The 19299-nt window shown below is 37.1% G+C and overlaps 1 protein-coding gene across 1 annotated transcript; it reads right to left on the bottom strand.

Annotated features, from left to right (window-relative positions):
* Positions 1 to 830: 830 nt before the first annotated feature.
* Positions 831 to 18059, bottom strand: LOC124274419 (pyridoxine-5'-phosphate oxidase-like). Its single transcript, XM_046709792.1, has 7 exons — positions 17894 to 18059; positions 15436 to 15589; positions 14539 to 14638; positions 13293 to 13346; positions 11950 to 12078; positions 4948 to 5024; positions 831 to 1646 (listed from the first exon to the last, which is right to left on the bottom strand). Exons 1-7 carry the CDS (start codon positions 17988 to 17990, stop codon positions 1481 to 1483), a joined length of 777 nt encoding a protein of 258 aa, XP_046565748.1. The 5' UTR covers positions 17991 to 18059; the 3' UTR covers positions 831 to 1480.
* Between the last annotated feature and the right edge of the window lie 1240 nt (positions 18060 to 19299).

Genomic DNA, 19299 nt, shown 5'->3' with positions numbered 1-19299 from the left:
TGGTTGAGGATCGAACCAAGGAAGTGATGATGGTCCTCACGGGAAAATGAGTCGGAAGGAGTGTCCAGAAATTGTCATCCGCAAGGATCTGGGAAACTTTCATCGATTGTGGAGCCTTGTATGGGGTGCGTCTGGATTTCTTGCTTAAAGATAGACAGAATTTGTCCAATTGCACCTTGTAATCTCTGTCTCTGGCCTGAACAGAACAAGCCTTCCTGTAGATCACAAACTGGTCATGGTCCAGTTGACTGAAGAAGTTACAACACACGGGCTAGCTGCATATTCCCATGCAGTCTTTGCAGGGTAAGCAAGGATCTTGAGAAGAAAAAGTCTCTTTGCACACTGAGCATACAATAACCCTCTAAAACCTCAGGAGAGATTGAAAACAATGGTAGAACAATTCACAGGTCGTCTGCACCCATATATAAAGTATGTAATGCAAAAATGGGACTAACAGGTGGATGGACCAAAAGACATCCAGCATATACTAAACAGAAACAGGTTGATATCACGAATAAAAGTATTTTCACAAGTATTCTGAAAACAAGGTTTCAGATTATATTTCCAAACAGCACATTCCATTTCACAATAATTTTCATTTTATATCATACACATGTTCTCAAATACAAATTGTTAACAACTGAGACAATACAAGTAACATGAATGCACAATGCACTTCATTCACTCAGGAATTCCTTTGTTCTGGTTATAACATAGACATGAAAGAGGCATGCCTTTTCAAAAGAAACTTTGCTTGCAGATTCATCTTCACCAATGTGACAAATGTAACATCAAGTTACATTTATAGCAACAATTTTGTGCATTATGGAGTTTTGTTTTGTTCTTACAATGTCACAGGTTGAAAACTTTTCTTCAAATAAACATGTCGGTGATTTGTGTGATACGAAGTCTTTGAAGTTGAAGAATGACAGAGCAGAACTGCTACACTGAAACGTCATAATAACAGTATATACAACCTTTATCCACCAATTTTGGTTTTCACATATAATGATTCTGAAATGAAATTCTTTGGTGATTTTCTGAATACGGAACTAATGCTACTTGACTGCATTCATGACACATGGATGTCACCATTTTGTTGACTGAACAACTTCAACAACTGCATGGGTCACACCAAGAGTGGTATCTCCTACTGGTCGACAATGCTTCAAACTTTCATTGCAGTTTATATCTTCTTTTTATGCTGTGGTCCTTACAACTATTAGAGAAGTCATTATATATTATTTTCATTAGGCTATTTCACTTTTCAGTGGGCTCATAAACCAACAAGTAGAGAATTAATGACCTCTGCAACTTCTGTCTTCCCTTCAGGGTACTTGACTAATATCAGTAATGAATAAGATTTGAGAGTTGTGCAATATGGGCAAAACATCCGTCTATCTTGTCACTGATTCAAAAACATTTGGCTTGGGAAGAAAAATATGCAGGCAAAGTAACTTAAAATATGCCCCATGAAAGTCTAAGGGGAGAGTCTCTCATACACCCAACCATTGTCCCCCTGGTGGGTGGTTTCTGTGTTGATTGTGTCCCCTGGCTGAAGGTGACGGAAGACAATACGATCATGTAGTCGGTTTGACTGTCCCTGCCAGAACTCCACCACTGTTGGACGAACAAGGTAGCCTCCCCCTGAGTTGGAGAAATCAGAGACGTTATGATATGATCCACTGAGTTGTCTCCCTTGATTTAGACGAATCTATTCAAACTATAGTCTGTTTGCAGTGAAAATGTACCGATGAATTTCACTTTAAACAAAAGAGTAAATCAAATAAAGTGAAATTAAGATTGTGAATCCTCTTAATTTTACCTTGCCAACTGAACATTTAAATCTCAGAATTTTATTCATCTTATGATAAAAGTTGTTAAACAAATAATCATAGATTCAAATCGCTATTATTGGTTTGTATTACAAGGGAGTAAGCGTTGTAGTTGGAACAGTGAAACAAATGCACGTGTGGTACGTGATGAGCGTTAACGTATACCAACCCTACTTGTTCTCGGTGTTTCATTTAATGTGCATACCCCCATGTAATACAAACCAATAATAGCGGTTTGAAACAATGATCATTTGTTAAACAACTTTTATCCTAAATTGAATAAAATTCTGAGATTTAAATGTTCAGTTGGCAAGGTAAACTTATAAGGATTCGCAATCTTAATTTCACTTCATTCGATTTACTTTTTTGTTTTAAGTGAAATTCATCGGTTCGTTTTCACTGCAAACAGACTATGCAAAACTGTGAACTGAAGAGTATATAGATATTTATTTCCGGTACTGAAAGGCCACAGGCCTGTAGTACAACACATTTATAAATCAATATTTACACGCACATGTAATATACATGAAGAAGAGAAAATAATCAACTGTAGGTTAGATTGTGTTCTGAGATATATTCTGTCCTAAACAACATGGCATAGTATTATTATAATAGTAAACAAACATGGACAAGTTTTGAAGTATAGTAAGGTTTTTGTTATTTAACAATGCTGAAAATTTATAAAGGTTTGGATGGGCACAATAATATTTCTTAATATACAACTTTCTCAGGGAATTATAAGCAGGGCAAATTAAAAGAAAATGATATTCATCTTCTATTTGGTTAAGATCACATACTAGTAGTTTGCAAGTTCTATTTTCTTTTTTGACATTTTTAAATCTTCCACTTTCGATAAATAAATCATGTGAAGAACATCTTAATCTGCTTAACGCTATCCTATACTTTTTTATGTTTAGACATGAAAGATAAATTTCGGAGTCAAAAGTACATTTAAACATCATATAATACAAACATTTACTGGCAAGTGATAACTTTTCAAACCATTCTTGAAAATAGATATCTTTTAATCTGCATGTTAGTTCTAAAAGAAACTAACCCTCAGAATCAACATAGAGATCATTCCATACAAAACCAAACCCTTTTGAAAATAGAAAATTTCTAACAGAAGAAACCCAATTTGTGTGTCCATTTTTATCGAATAGCATCATCATATTGTAACATTTCTTTGGTAGCCTATAGGAAGGCATCTTCAGTAATTTTAACCAGTATTTTATAACTCTGATATTTGAAAACAATTGCATCGGGTATTTACCACATTCTCCACACACCATTGTATTCATCGTGTTGGATTTAACTAAAAGAAATCTTTTACATGCTTTCAATTGAACTCTTTCAATATCACTGTAATAATTCAAACCCCATATTTTGGCTCCATACAATAAAATTGGCTTAATTTTGGCATCGAATATTTTAAAGTATGAACTTATATCTATGTCTCCAAGTACATTTAATTGTTTAAAGAGTATACTACACTAACATGAGATATAGTATACTAGACTAACATGAGATATAGTATACTACACTAACATGAGATATAGTATACTACACTAACATGAGATATAGTATACTACACTAACATGAGATATAGTATACTAGACTAACATGAGATATAGTATACTACACTAACATGAGATATAGTATACACTAACATGAGATATAGTATACTAGACTAACATGAGATATAGTATACTACACTAACATGAGATATAGTATACTACACTAACATGAGATATAGTATACTACACTAACATGAGATATAGTATACTAGACTAACATGAGATATAGTATACTACACTAACATGAGATATAGTATACTAGACTAACATGAGATATAGTATACTACACTAACATGAGATATAGTATACTACACTAACATGAGATATAGTATACTAGACTAACATGAGATATAGTATACTACACTAACATGAGATATAGTATACTACACTAACATGAGATATAGTATACTAGACTAACATGAGATATAGTATACTAGACTAACATATATATAGTATACTACACTAACATGAGATATAGTATACTACACTGACATGAGATATAGTATACTAGACTAACATGAGATATAGTATACTACACTAACATGAGATATAGTATACTACACTAACATGAGATATAGTATACTAGACTAACATGAGATATAGTATACTACACTAACATGAGATATAGTATACTAGACTAACATGAGATATAGTATACTAGACTAACATGAGATATAGTATACTACACTAACATGAGATATAGTATACTAGACTAACATGAGATAAAGTATACTACACTTACATGAGATATAGTATACTACACTTACATGAGATATAGTATACTACACTAACATGAGATATAGTATACTACACTTACATGAGATATAGTATACTACACTTACATGAGATATAGTATACTACACTAACATGAGATATAGTATACTACACTTACATGAGATATAGTATACTACACTTACATGAGATATAGTATACTACACTAACATGAGATATAGTATACTGCACTTACATGAGATATAACAAGGAAGTAGTCTGCTAGCGTTTATGTCACTCCTGATTACAGTCACACGAAAAACGTATGAACATCAAAATATATTTTGCTTATCAATTATACACTTATAGAGATGAGTCTTATGCTCTTGTCTGATGGAAAAGCTAAATGGCATTTAAACTTCGCATTAAAACAATCAATGATTCAATTTTATTTTATTTTTACCACATTTTTACCATATTTGGCTTCCTGTTTTAATAAACACCAATTTCTACACGAATCTGACAGAAAGTTGTTTAATCACTCCCTACTGAGACCCAAACTATTTGATATCAGAAAACCAATACACCTGGGTCTGTCGTCTTTATAAGTATGATTCACACTTTGACACTTTTCTACACACCTGTGTCATTTACTATTGGGATGGGGTATTTGAGTAAACTTGCGGGAATAAACGGAAATACAGAGTTGCCAATTAACCTTACTTCTAAGAACTATTATAAATGCCACTCAAAGAAACTATTGGAATAACTCCTGGTTTGCAGGTTCAAAGAAAATCGGAACTGAAACCAGCCAAATACGTTACCAGTAATCAGGCTTAGGGACGGCCTTGCTTTCATTAGAATATTCCTTCTGTAGCTCTTCATTCCTCTGGTCCAGTGCCTGGAAACACATTACAATACTGGATTTTCTCATGTGCACAAAGATCATGTTATCAGACAACACACCAGAGGTCACAGTTGCTGCTGACAAACTCATCGAGAATGTAAGTGTGATGTTTTGATAAGTAAACAAAGTCTAAAAACCTGATCACTGACAGAAACTGTGAGTCAAGCAGCTGGCAGAAGGTTTTGATATCTCTACCTGGGTTTCTCTCGTCTACTACGGTGGTCATCTTGTGAGCACAGGCGGGACCAATGGTATGGACCAATGCAAGTAACAGAGTTCAGTTACTGCTGCTTTTGTTGCAGAGAGGAATCCTGCCATTGTCATATATGCAACCATTGGTTTCATTACAGACAGGAATATATTAACATAGTGTTGATTAACAGCTTGTTGCAATAAAAGTTATCATTAATAAAGTCTAAAGTATATTGATCAGAGTGATTCCATTGAAAAGACTTTAATAATCTATCATGCTAATATTTGTGATGTTGAATGGTATGAATGTGTTCACGCATGCATGAGTTGGATTTGATTACAGCGGTTGTGTACAGTTTCAGTCTGAATGTAAGCTTAACTTGCATCATTATTATCTGATGTGTAATAACCATGAATATTGTACATGTGAGAAAACTGCTATTCAGGAAACATATATTGTCTGTATTTTGTATTCATTCTCCACCCACTGCTTGACAGTATATAGATGTTATCTATCATACATAGACATATGTTATTCCGGTGTATATTGGAAGGACTGATGACCACTCCGACCGAAGGCTAAGCTCCCATATCACCCTCAGGATATGCAGCCATTATAGCCTGTTTCATCCTGACATACCATGAGTAAATATTACACTATTTATTCATGTATGTGCCTTTTGCAATCATATCTGCATGTACGCTCAGTACACTAGCAGCTAATGTCCAGCAAATATGTAATACAGTACACTAGCAGCTATGTCCAGCAGTATGTAATACAATAAACTAGCAGCTATGTCCAGCAGTATGTAATACAATAAACTAGCAGCTATGTCCAGCAGTATGTAACACAATAAACTAGCAGCTAATGTCCAGCAAGTATGTAACACAATAAACTAGCAGCTAATGTCCAGCAGTATGTAACACAATAAACTAGCAGCTATGTCCAGCAGTATGTAATACAATAAACTAGCAGCTATGTCCAGCAGTATGTAATACAATAAACTAGCAGCTATGTCCAGCAAGTATGTAATACAATAAACTAGCAGCCATGTCCAGCAAGTATGTAATACAATAAACTACAGCTATGTCCAGCAGTATGTAATACAATAAACTAGCAGCTATGTCCAGCAAGTATGTAACACAATAAACTAGCAGCTATGTCCAGCAAGTATGTAATACAATAAACTAGCAGCTATGTCCAGCAAGTATGTAACACAATAAACTAGCAGCTATGTCCAGCAAGTATGTAATACAATAAACTAGCAGCTATGTCCAGCAAGTATGTAATACAATAAACTAGCAGCCATGTCCAGCAAGTATGTAATACAGTAAACTAGCAGCTATGTCCAGCAAGTATGTAATACAGTAAACTAGCAGCTATGTCCAGCAAGTATGTAATACAATAAACTAGCAGCTATGTCCAGCAAGTATGTAATACAATAAACTAGCAGCCATGTCCAGCAAGTATGTAATACAGTAAACTAGCAGCTAATGTCCAGCAAGTATGTAATACAGTAAACTAGCAGCTATGTCCAGCAAGTATGTAATACAATAAACTAGCAGCTATGTCCAGCAAGTATGTAATACAATAAACTAGCAGCCATGTCGAGGAAGTATGTAATACAGTAAACTAGCAGCTATGTCCAGCAAGTATGTAATACAATAAACTAGCAGCTATGTCCAGCAAGTATGTAATACAATAAACTAGCAGCTATGTCCAGCAAGTATGTAATACAATAAACTAGCAGCTATGTCCAGCAAGTATGTAATACAATAAACTAGCAGCTATGTCCAGCAATGTATGTAATACAATAAACTAGCAGCTATGTCCAGCAAGTATGTAATACAATAAACTAGCAGCCTATGTCCAGCAAGTATGTAATACAATAAACTAGCAGCTATGTCCAGCAAGTATGTAATACAATAAACTAGCAGCTATGTCCAGCAAGTATGTAATACAATAAACTAGCAGCTATGTCCAGCAAAGTATGTAATACAATAAACTAGCAGCTATGTCCAGCAAGTATGTAATACAATAAACTAGCAGCTATGTCCAGCAAGTATGTAATACAATAAACTAGCAGCCATGTCCAGCAAGTATGTAATACAATAAACTAGCAGCTATGTCCAGCAAGTATGTAATACAATAAACTAGCAGCTATGTCCAGCAAGTATGTAATACAATAAACCTGCAGCTATGTCCAGCAAGTATGTAATACAATAAACCTGCAGCCATGTCCAGCAAGTATGTAATACAATAAACTAGCAGCTATGTCCAGCAGTATGTAATACAAACTAAAGCAGCCATGTCCAGCAAGTATGTAATACAATAAACTAGCAGCTATGTCCAGCAAGTATGTAATACAATAAACCTGCAGCCATGTCCAGCAAGTATGTAATACAATAAACTAGCAGCTATGTCCAGCAAGTATGTAATACAATAAACCTGCAGCCATGTCCAGCAAGTATGTAATACAATAAACTAGCAGCTATGTCCAGAAAGTATGTAATACAATAAACCTGCAGCCATGTCCAGCAAGTATGTAATACAGTAAACTAGCAGCTATGTCCAGCAAGTATGTAATACAATAAACTAGCAGCCATGTCTTAGCAAGTATGTAATACAATAAACTAGCAGCTATGTCCAGCAAGTATGTAATACAATAAACTAGCAGCCATGTCCAGCAAGTATGTAATACAATAAACTAGCAGCTATGTCCAGCAAGTATGTAATACAATAAACTAGCAGCTATGTCCAGCAAGTATGTAATACAATAAACCTGCAGCCATGTCCAGCAAGTATGTAATACAATAAACTAGCAGCTATGTCCAGAAAGTATGTAATACAATAAACCTGCAGCCATGTCCAGCAAGTATGTAATACAGTAAACTAGCAGCTATGTCCAGCAAGTATGTAATACAATAAACTAGCAGCTATGTCCAGCAAGTATGTAATACAATAAACTAGCAGCTATATCCAGCAAGTATGTAATACAATAAACTAGCAGCTAATGTCCAGTAGTATGTAACACAATAAACTAGCAGCTAATGTCCAGCAGTATGTAACACAATAAACTAGCAGTTATGTCCAGCAGTATGTAACACAATAAACTAGCAGCTAATGTCCAGCAGTATGTAACACAATAAACTAGCAGCAATGTCCAGCAGTATGTAACACAATAAACTAGCAGTTATGTCCAGCAGTATGTAACACAATAAACTAGCAGCTAATGTCCAGCAGTATGTAACACAATAAACTAGCAGCTAATGTCCAGCAAGTATGTAATAAAATAAACTAGCAGCTATGTCCAGCAAGTATGTAATACAGTAAACTAGCAGCTATGTCCAGCAAGTATGTAATACAATAAACTAGCAGCTATGTCCAGCAAGTATGTAATACAGTAAACTAGCAGCTATGTCCAGCAAGTATGTAATACAATAAACTAGCAGCTATATCCAGCAAGTATGTAATACAATAAACTAGCAGCTGATGTCCAGAAAGTATGTAATACAATAAACTAGCAGCTATGTCCAGCAGTATGTAACACAATAAACTAGCAGCTAATGTCCAGCAGTATGTAACACAATAACTAGCAGCTAATGTCCAGCAGTATGTAACACAATAAACTAGCAGCTAATGTCCAGCAGTATGTAACACAATAAACTAGCAGCTATGTCCAGCAAGTATGTAATAAAATTAACTAGCAGCTATGTCCAGCAAGTATGTAATACAGTAAACTAGCAGCTATGTCCAGCAAGTATGTAATACAATAAACTAGCAGCTATGTCCAGCAAGTATGTAATACAATAAACTAGCAGCTATGTCCAGCAAGTATGTAATACAATAAACTAGCAGTTATGTCCAGCAAGTATGTAATACAATAAACTAGCAGCTGATGTCCAGCAAGTATGTAATACAGTAAACTAGCAGCTAATGTCCAGCAGTATGTAACACAATAAACTAGCACTTATCTCCAGCAAGTATGTAATACAATAAACCTGCAGCCATGTCCAGCAAGTATGTAATACAATAAACTAGCAGCTATGTTCAGCAAGTATGTAATACAGTAAACTAGCAGCTATGTCCATCAAGTATGTAATACAGTAAACTAGCAGCTATGTCCAGCAAGTATGTAATACAATAAACTAGCAGCTATGTCCAGCAAGTATGTAATACAGTAAACTAGCAGCTATGTCCAGCAAGTATGTAACACAATAAACTAGCAGCTATGTCCAGCAAGTATGTAATACAATAAACTAGCAGCTATGTCCAGCAAGTATGTAATACAATAAACTAACAGCCATGTCCAGCAAGTATGTAATACAATAAACTAGCAGCTATGTCCAGCACGTATGTAATGCAATAAACTAGCAGCTATATCCAGCAAGTATGTAATACAATAAACTAGCAGCTGATGTCCAGCAAGTATGTAATACAATAAACTAGCAGCCATGTCCAGCAAGTATGTAACACAATAAACTAGCAGCCATGTCCAGCAAGTATGTAATACAATAAACTAGCAGCTATGTCCAGCAAGTATGTAATACAATAAACTAGCAGCTATATCCAGCAAGTATGTAATACAATAAACTAGCAGCTATGTCCAGCAAGTATGTAATACAATAAACTAGCAGCCATGTCCAGCAAGTATGTAACACAATAAACTAGCAGCTATGTCCAGCAGTATGTAATACAGTAAACTAGCAGCTGATGTCCAGCAAGTATGTAATACAATAAACTAGCAGCTAATGTCCAGCAGTATGTAACACAATAAACTAGCAGCTAATGTCCAGCAGTATGTAACACAATAAACTAGCAGCCATGTCCAGCAAGTATGTAACACAATAAACTAGCAGCCATGTCCAGCAAGTATGTAATACAATAAACTAGCAGCTATGTCCAGCAAGTATGTAATACAATAAACTAGCAGCTATATCCAGCAAGTATGTAATACAATAAACTAGCAGCTATGTCCAGCAAGTATGTAACACAATAAACTAGCAGCTATGTCCAGCAGTATGTAATACAGTAAACTAGCAGCTGATGTCCAGCAAGTATGTAATACAATAAACTAGCAGCTAATGTCCAGCAGTATGTAACACAATAAACTAGCAGCTAATGTCCAGCAGTATGTAACACAATAAACTAGCAGCTAATGTCCAGCAAGTATGTAATACAATAAACTAGCAGCTAATGTCCAGCAGTATGTAACACAAAAAACTAGCAGCTATGTCCAGCAAGTATGCAATAAAATAAACTACAGTATAATGAACTCAAAGGGAGCACTAAGTTTAGTTTTCTAAAACCGTAGTTCGTCATGCATATTCTGACTGATGACTACAGCAGGTGGTCGGGACCCAAAGACACTTTGGTACATTGATCAGTCCATTATAGTGAGTGAGTTTAGTTTTACGCCACTTTAGCAATATACCAGCAATATTACGCCGGGGGACACCAGAAATGGGCTTCACACATTGCACCCATGTGGGGAAATTGAACCCAGGTCTTCTGTGTGACGAGCCAATGATTTAACCACTGGTAGGGGTGAAACGGTATACCACGGTATTAGTAGAACCACGGTATTTTGCCTTTGCTTCGGTATACCGTAATACAATCCAAAAAATCGGTATTTTCGGTTTTCGTACCATTATATTAACCTTCTTAAACCCTTTCAAAAATGTCTAGAAATTGTCAAAATTTATGCGTTTCTTTTCTTATGATCATATCTCATATATCTCATATAACCGAAACGAAGGTCTTGTACCGCAATATGTACCATACCGTGATAAGAGTGTACCGTTTCACCCCTAACCACTAGGCTACCCCACCGCCCCTCTTTAATGTGGGATGAAAGCCCAAGGTGTCTTCCACTAGGAGGATATCCACAACCACAGGCACCAATACATCAAGGTCCAGGAATTCCAGGACAGGAAGAGACACAAATATGTGAGCGAGTGAGTGATTGAGTGAGTGTACTTTTACGCCACTTTTAGCAATATTCCAGCAATATCATGGCAGGCGACACCAGAAATTGGTGTCACACATTGCACCCATGTGGGGAATCAAACCTGTCTTCAGCGTGACGAACCACTTGGCTATCCCACCACCCCAAGAAATAAACTACTACAAATTAAGACTGACTTATGGTCGTAATGTGATAAAATAGTCTGTGACATATTGCAGGTGCTGACATGGTTAATATATGTTAACCATCACTATCTTCAAAAGCTTTGATTTATTCAGATTTAAACAAGAACTTCCTGAAATGTGACCTTCAGAAAATGTATATATAAACTCTGTGGGACAGCCACATACAAATTTGAGGTCTAATGTTAGCATTTAAAATGCTAACATCACCAGATATCTAACCGATCTGGTACAAGTCAGAAATGGAGTTTGTGTACTAGTTCCCTACTGCAGGCCAACAGCAACTGGATACCTTCAGTTCAGTGACGTATATAATGAGTAGCATTGGCGGACCCAGAGGGGGGGTTCAGGGGTTCGAAAAACACACACACACACACACACCCTCTCTCTGAAAATGACTTACGCTCATGACTAGTATCTTTAAACATCATCCATTACACCATGTATCTAGAGCACTGTTCCTGCAACTAACTGTCCAATTCAGAGAAAGTTGGACTCTTCCACTGGAACAAAAGGTGGGTAACAAAATACTTGTTGGGTAACCCTCAATAAGAATAATGTCGGTATTTGACCCACCTGTCTGCTGGTGATCACCTGACCCTGTTGACTGACAATGGCGCCAAGCTGGCTGTCACGGGGACGAGACTGGAAGTAGGTCAATGACTCCTCCTCCGACACCTTCTCCACATTCCCCTCAACCCTCACCTAGTGGATATATCCCGTCAACTAAATAATGAGTGAGTACAATAGGCACCACATACATTTTAATGGGAATGACACCTTTGTTGGATTGACATCATAGTGGGAGGGACCTCTTTTGTGGGAGTCAGATCATTGTGGGAATGACATCATAGTGGTTGTGACATCATAGTGAGAGCGACATCTTTTGTGGGAGTCAGATCATTGTGGGAATGACATCATAGTGGTTGTGACATCATAGTGACATCATAGGGGTTGTGACATCTTTTGTGGGAGAGTCAGATCATTGTGGGAATGACGCCATAGTGGTTGAATGACATCATGGTGGACATCATAGCGACATCTTTTGTGGGAGTCAGATCATTGTGGGAATGACGCATCATAGTGGTTGTGACATCATAGTGGGAGCGACATCTTTTGTGGGAGTCAGATCATTGTGGGAATGACGTCATAGTGGTTGTGACATCATAGTGGGAGCGATATCTTTTGTGGGAATGACATCATAGTGGTTGTGACATCATAGCGGGAGGGACCGCTTTCAAATCAATGTAGTAATGACATCATAGTGGAAGTGGAGGGAATAATTGTGGCATCATGGATGATATCAAAGTGGGTGCAGTATAACAACACAAATGCCATTACAATAGGAAATGAATTATATTTATTATTTAGAAACTAAACACATCCATAAACCTATATCATTTTTGAAAGAAAATGAAATAAATATTCAACATTTCACAAAATATTTCAGACTTTTAAGATACATGTATGTTTGGCCGTTGTAGGTGTTTATTGCTTGTGGTACCATGAATCCTTCGGCAATATTCTAGTTCTCTGGATGGTCTGTAAATACGTGAATGTGGATAAGAAAATCCAGTGATTAATATTATGAGCACTGATCTTGGATGTGACAACATCTCTTTAACAAGTTTCGGTGGCTGACAACTGGATCCTATTAGTTGCCTCTTACAACAAGCATGGTAACTGAAGATTCTAAACTGCATCTTAAATGGTGGGGAGGCAACAAGCAGGGGTCCTGGTGACCATGTTCAACCAATCATCATTGTGGGAGACAAGCAGGGGTCCTGGGGACCATGTTCAACCAATCCTCATTGTGGGAGACAAGCAGGGGTCCTGGGGACCATGTTCAACCAATCATCATTGTGGGAGACAAGCAGGGGGGCAGAAAACCATTTTAGACTAGATCAATAAATACATACACATCTCTTCAGGGGCTCCCAGTAGAACATGAGGCTGCATCTAGGGTTCTCCCCCTGCAAAACATAACACAGATGAACTGACTCTCATGTCACATCAGTAATCACAGAAAATATAAATATTTGAAACAACATTTAATTTGTGATTCATACATCTTAAAAGGCTGCATTAAAGGCGGACTAAACAGTATATCAAAAGGCGCATGACCATCACTGCACTCAGGGGTGGAAATAACTTTAAAATTGCTAGTGTACTCTGGTACAGTGGCACATGTAAAATCACTTGCCCTGATAATTTTTCCGCTACACCGGCTGATTATTTTGGTGATTTTTTAATATAAGCAACATAATTAACATTGGAATGTCAACCGGACACCGGTACAGCGTGATATACAAATGTGCTTGCCCGACAGAAAAAAACACTGGACTCGGACGGCAGGCAATGGATTATTTCCACCCCTGGGCACTACAACCTACAATCATAGTTGCTTCCCTTAGATGTGGCAGAATTCAATGATCATGATTTGGAATCCCAGAGTGGTCTCTAAAACCATACGTCCAGTGTTCACGAATAGCGTCTGACCCTCTGACAAATCCGGCAGATTTGCCAACGGTCCAATAGAAGTCTACAACCCGCCGGCCCCAGTGTCTGACTGTATATTTCACAATGACTTTGACTGAAGTTGTTATATGGGACATGTGACACCTGTTTGCTGTTTATAAATCTTATGTTTGTTTATACTTTCATTGCCAATTATAAGAAATGTTAAATCTGAAATGTGTGTTTAATTATATTCTATGGGTCCTATGAATTTTCAATGGGTTAGACAGACATCTGAAACTTACAGGACCCAATGTCCTGTTACTTTAAAACACCATTCGTGAATACTGTACGTCCAATGAAGAAATATAGGCACATGATAATATATTTTCTGAGTAAGAGAAATGTTGTGTTCTGTTAGAGATTGGAGCAATGCAGGTGGTAAAGCCACTATGGTAACAAATTAGTCTACAGTATTTAACTACAGGAACTAAATCTACTGATGATGTTTCTAGGTTTGTCATCACCAAGTCCACGATCATGGCTTCCACAAATGTTGTAAATGCCTCCTTCTATCTTTCAACACCACTGACATTTTGTTTTGAGCAGTGCTAAACTGAACTTACCAATCAATATTTAAACATATTTCACATTGTTGAATCCTAAAGTTTCATTTTTTTACAACAAAACTTTTAGCATAAGTCTTACCAATTCTTTTGCCTTCCTGCTTTCGTAGTTTGTGAAGAAGGTGAAGCCCTCCGAGCTTAAACCTTTCAGTAAAACCATTCTGACCGATGGCGCACCATTCCTATGGAGGAAGGCAATCATGTTTAGTTTCACTTGTAACCTAATGATACAATAGGCAATGTTTCAGCTATATGTAACATGGGCCTGCAAATATTCAAATCAGAAGCAAATAGGTATGAGAAAAAAATTCACGTTGTCAGGATATAATGCATGACTTAAAACACTGAGTCAACAAATACAAACCTGAAGAACAGTGTGTCCATACTCACCAAAACACAGATTACGATCAACATGCATCACAGAAAGCTACACCACCATGTGTTGGACTGTCATGATAAGTTCAGTGCTAGTATTATCAATGTGGCAAGTTGGCAACATGTGTAGAATATGTTCTTCTATACTATAGGACTTAGAATAAACAGTTGTTTCAAAACTATGGTCACAAATAAAGTGAACTGATGTTGGTGGTTTATTAGGAAACAGTGATTGATTGGTTGGTGTTTAACGCGCCACTCAGCAGTATTCCAGCTATATGGCGGCGGTCTGTATATAATGAAGTCTTTACCAGACAACCCAATGATCAACAAAATGAGCATCGATCTACGCAATTGGGATACGATGACATGCGTCAACCAAGTCAGCAAGCCTGACCACCTGATCCCGTTAGTCGCCTTTTACGCCGAGCATGGGTTGCCCGAAGACCAATTCTTACCCGGATCGTCATGAGTATAGTAAACATGTGTATCTTCTATGGGAAAATTAAGGGTTTGAATATTTTTCAACATTTGGTCATTTACTTTTGGAGCTTTTGTGACTGTTTGCGTTTAGTCAAGTGTTAAACTCAGGACCAATGCTAACCTTGTAGCGGTGGCCAAAGACATGGCATTCGCCTCTATCCCATCTACTGTCCGAGCTTCATCAAACCACTGACGAAACTGTTCAAATGGCTCCTTGGCTACCAGATGCTGAATATCAAAACATTCTTGTTGAGTCCGATATGGCTTTCTCATTCCTGGAATCAGAACAATCAAAATATCAGGTAACAATCAAAAGTGAAGATTTTTAGCACAAGGAACTTGCAACATTTAATGATAAAGTAAGTTTGAAAATGAGATATAAACAACTCAACAAACTGTGATATTCTCAACTCATTACACCAGTTCATTTCTAAAAGTAAGCGCTTCCAGTGATTATCACCTCTACATATACATGTATATTCAATGCAAGACAAGACTTATATAACTTGATTTTCTGCGGCAGCTCTTTTCGTTGCTAGGCACAACCAACACCATCACCAAATATTTATTATTCAATCATTTTTCTGAGTGTGTAGGGCGGTGGGGTAGCCTAGTGGTTAAAGCGTTGGCTCGTCACGCCGAAGACCCGGGTTCAAATCCCCAAATGGGTACAATGTGTGAAGCCCATTTCTGGTGTCCCCCGCCGTGATGTTGCTGGAATATTGCTAAAAGCGGCGTAAAACCAAACTCAGTCAGTCTGAGCGTAATTTTGTCTCAGTATTATTCTTTCTTGTCGGACTATTTCAAATATGTATCCAGCTATATTGGAACCGTGTACTGGAGCGGCGTTTATATCAGCCACTAGGCTTGTTCGCCTATCCAGGTTTCTGCATTGACGGAATAAAAATATGTTTAAACCAGATATAAACAACATGTACATATAGTATTCATATTCTTCTTGAGGGTGACAGAAAGGTAAATATTCTACAGAGTAGCACTTGAGGGTTGTAGTCAAAAGGGCCGAAGGACAAAAGGTCCGAAAAATAAGTCAAATGGGCCAAGGCTTAAGTCAAATGGGCCGAAATGAAAAGTCAAAAAGGCCGAAAAAAGGTCCAAAAAATTAAAATGTAATAAATTACATATTAAAATAGTGCAAATAATGTTTAGTTGTTGTTGTTGTTATCTTAAATGGAATTTGAACATGAGCCTCAAATGTTTTCATGATGAAGCGTCTTGACTCAGTGTCATGACTAATCCATATGGGATGTTTGTTTTGTTGTTGTTGTACGTTTTTAATCCAAATCTAATTAAAACAAGGGATGTTTGTTTTTGTAACCATACATTTGATAAATGTAAAGCTCGTCTTTACTGCATCCATTGCCGGATATCAGACCATGGCTCACTTTCCATAAGTGTCGATATAAACAACAGCTCACAGCTGAACTCATTGAACGAATGAACTAGTGTAAATTATGAACGAATGAACTAGTGTAAATTATGAACGAATGAACTTGTGTAAATTATGAACGAATAAACTTGTGTAAATTATGAACGAATGAACTGTAAATTACCATTATATTATTTTTGTTAATTATGTGAACTTGTGTTAATTAAGTAAATTATGAACTATATGTATTGCCATTACATGAAAACTTGGCTACATGCTTGGCTATTACCATGCCATTACCATTTTATTAATGTTATCATGATATTATGTTTCAATGCTATATGTGTCAATAAATAATGCAAAACCTTTCTAAACTTGTTTTCTGTTCGGCCCATATGACTATAGGAATAAGGCCCTTTTGACTTTTTGTCACAGCCCATTTGACTTTCACCTCGGCCCTTTCGATTTTTCCATTGGCCCTTTTGACTTGGCACTTCTTGGCCCTTTTGTCCTTCGACCCATTTGACTAGTTCCCGCACATGATATATTCATGTAGCTCCCTAAAATTGGAACAATATACTATGTGTGAATCTCTGAAACATCCTGGTAAAGAGGGTCATGTGGTTTTAAACATTTGCCTGAACGTTCTACACATACCAAGTTGTTCTGAATTTCTTTTATACTTTTCAAAATGTAGAGTATGCTATATAACTTTAGTTTTGTCATGTAAAATTGTAAAAAGAAAAAAAGTAGTTTCTGAGGAGCCCATAAATGTATCGTTAATTTGTAAGCCAGAGATTCAGTTAGCATGATGACAAGATTTTAAGATCAGGTTTTATTCATTATACATTTTGCAATACTATATTCATGCCCGTCAAAATAATCAATCAAAATCTCATAAACTATCTATCAAATCGAAGCATGTTAATGTCCAAGTGTGATCTGCGCTTGGATGTCCCGTGTAGCCTTTATATTGTGAAACTTGCACATTTGGGTCACGATCAGAGAGTATAGTGACATTGCACTGATGACACGCCATCAAGAAGCAGGATATACAACTTCACATGCCCTCTTGTCTGACACTAGTGTCAGTAGTGTCAGTGCATCTTCTTTAAATCATCAATTTACCGATCGTGTCTATCTCAAGCCATAAACACAAATCGGCTTATAGGTTAAATACATCAGTCTTTACCTGAAATATCTCCTGACATGTTTCGAATATGGAGGTTGGAGGTCTTCTGCAAATTGGTGAGACCAAACCTGGCCAGACGTTGCGCCACTACACTCATACAGCTAAAACAGTTATCTGATGTCACGTGTGGGAGCCGAAGTTCGAGGTTTACGGATGTTTACAAATTTTGGCGCATGCGTAATGTACCGTTCCGACATATTTTATTTATACGATTTCACCCACGACTATTGATATTCAATGAACCCACCGATTGCCTTTCTGATGAAAGATATATTTTGCATCCTCACGTTCCAGGTGATGGCAGCTCCAATACTCTAACATAGGCTTACATCGTAGCGCTAAGATCACCTTGTGGAGTGGTTATTATTATTATCATAAAGGCACTGGAAAAGGTAAAATTATTTTCTGTTCTCACTGAGACTTTACAGTTTAAGACCCAAAAAAACGTGACGACATAAAAAATAAACCCCTGAAGACTGAGTGAGTTTTACATCACATCGGCAACATTTCAGCCATATTTGTGACCACTCATCAAAATAAAAAAGACTTTGTGTGACAGATAATAAAATGGCATATCTTTACAACCAGGGAGACTATATAAGTTGTAGAGTATCCCTGTGAGAACACAGCACTAACATAACATAACTAGCAACTACAACGGCGAATTAATTACGTGAGTGAGTTTTGTTTTACGCCGCACTCAGCAATATTCCAGCTATGTAGCGGCGGTCGACCAGACAATCCAGTGATCAACAGAATGAGCATCGCAATTGGGAACCGATGACATGTGTCAACCAAGTCAGCGAGCCTGACCACCCGATCCCATTAGTCGCCTCTTACGACAAGCATGGGTTACTGAAGATCAATATTCTAACCCGGACCCGGGTACGAATTAATTACCGGTTGTCTTCCCTGAATATAACGTAGATATGACTAGAATATCGTCGGTCGCCACGTCTCGGAACTAAACACATTCCAACGGACAGATATACTGTTTCCTCATCACTCGTAAGCCTTTCTCTCAGAGTTGAAACTGAGGGTTTATCACGCTTGTTTTCTGTCAGTTGTCAAGCACGCCATACTGTAAAAAACCCCACTAAAATACATAAATAGTGAATACACACATATACTGATACCAGTCCACTTACGCCTGTTGACTCATTACGGGGCGGTGGGGTAGCCAAGTGGTTAAAGCGTTCTCTCGTCATGCCGAAGATCCGGTTCGATTCCTTACACTCACTCACTCATTCGCGCTAACATATACACCAACAGACACATATGCACGTGCATGCATGCTTTTCGTAAATCCCTGTTCTTCCCTCAGCTATATATATATATTTGTAACGTGCAAGTAGAGTCCACCTAGATTATGTATATTATTTTAACAACTTTTTACAAGACGTAAT

The sequence above is a fragment of the Haliotis rubra genome, unplaced genomic scaffold (assembly GCF_003918875.1).
Source record: "Haliotis rubra isolate DU_JTF1 unplaced genomic scaffold, ASM391887v1 Scf104, whole genome shotgun sequence".
NCBI classification, from domain to species: domain Eukaryota; kingdom Metazoa; phylum Mollusca; class Gastropoda; order Lepetellida; family Haliotidae; genus Haliotis; species Haliotis rubra.
The sequence above is the reverse complement of the archived record's forward strand: the minus strand, read 5'-3'. Positions and strand labels throughout refer to the sequence as shown.

What these genes read in the sequence shown, in the direction of transcription:
- LOC124274419 (XM_046709792.1), bottom strand. Translation starts at nt 17,990, where the DNA reads ATGAGTGTAGTGGCGCAACGTCTGGCCAGGTTTGGTCTCACCAATTTG. An exon ending in CATGTCAGGAGATATTTCAG is followed by an intron (nt 15,590 to 17,893) that starts GTAAAGACTGAT and finishes TTCTGATTCCAG; the next exon opens with GAATGAGAAAGCCATATCGG. An exon ending in GTCCCTAAGCCTGATTACTG is followed by an intron (nt 1,647 to 4,947) that starts GTAACGTATTTG and finishes CTCCAACTCAGG; the next exon opens with GGGAGGCTACCTTGTTCGTC.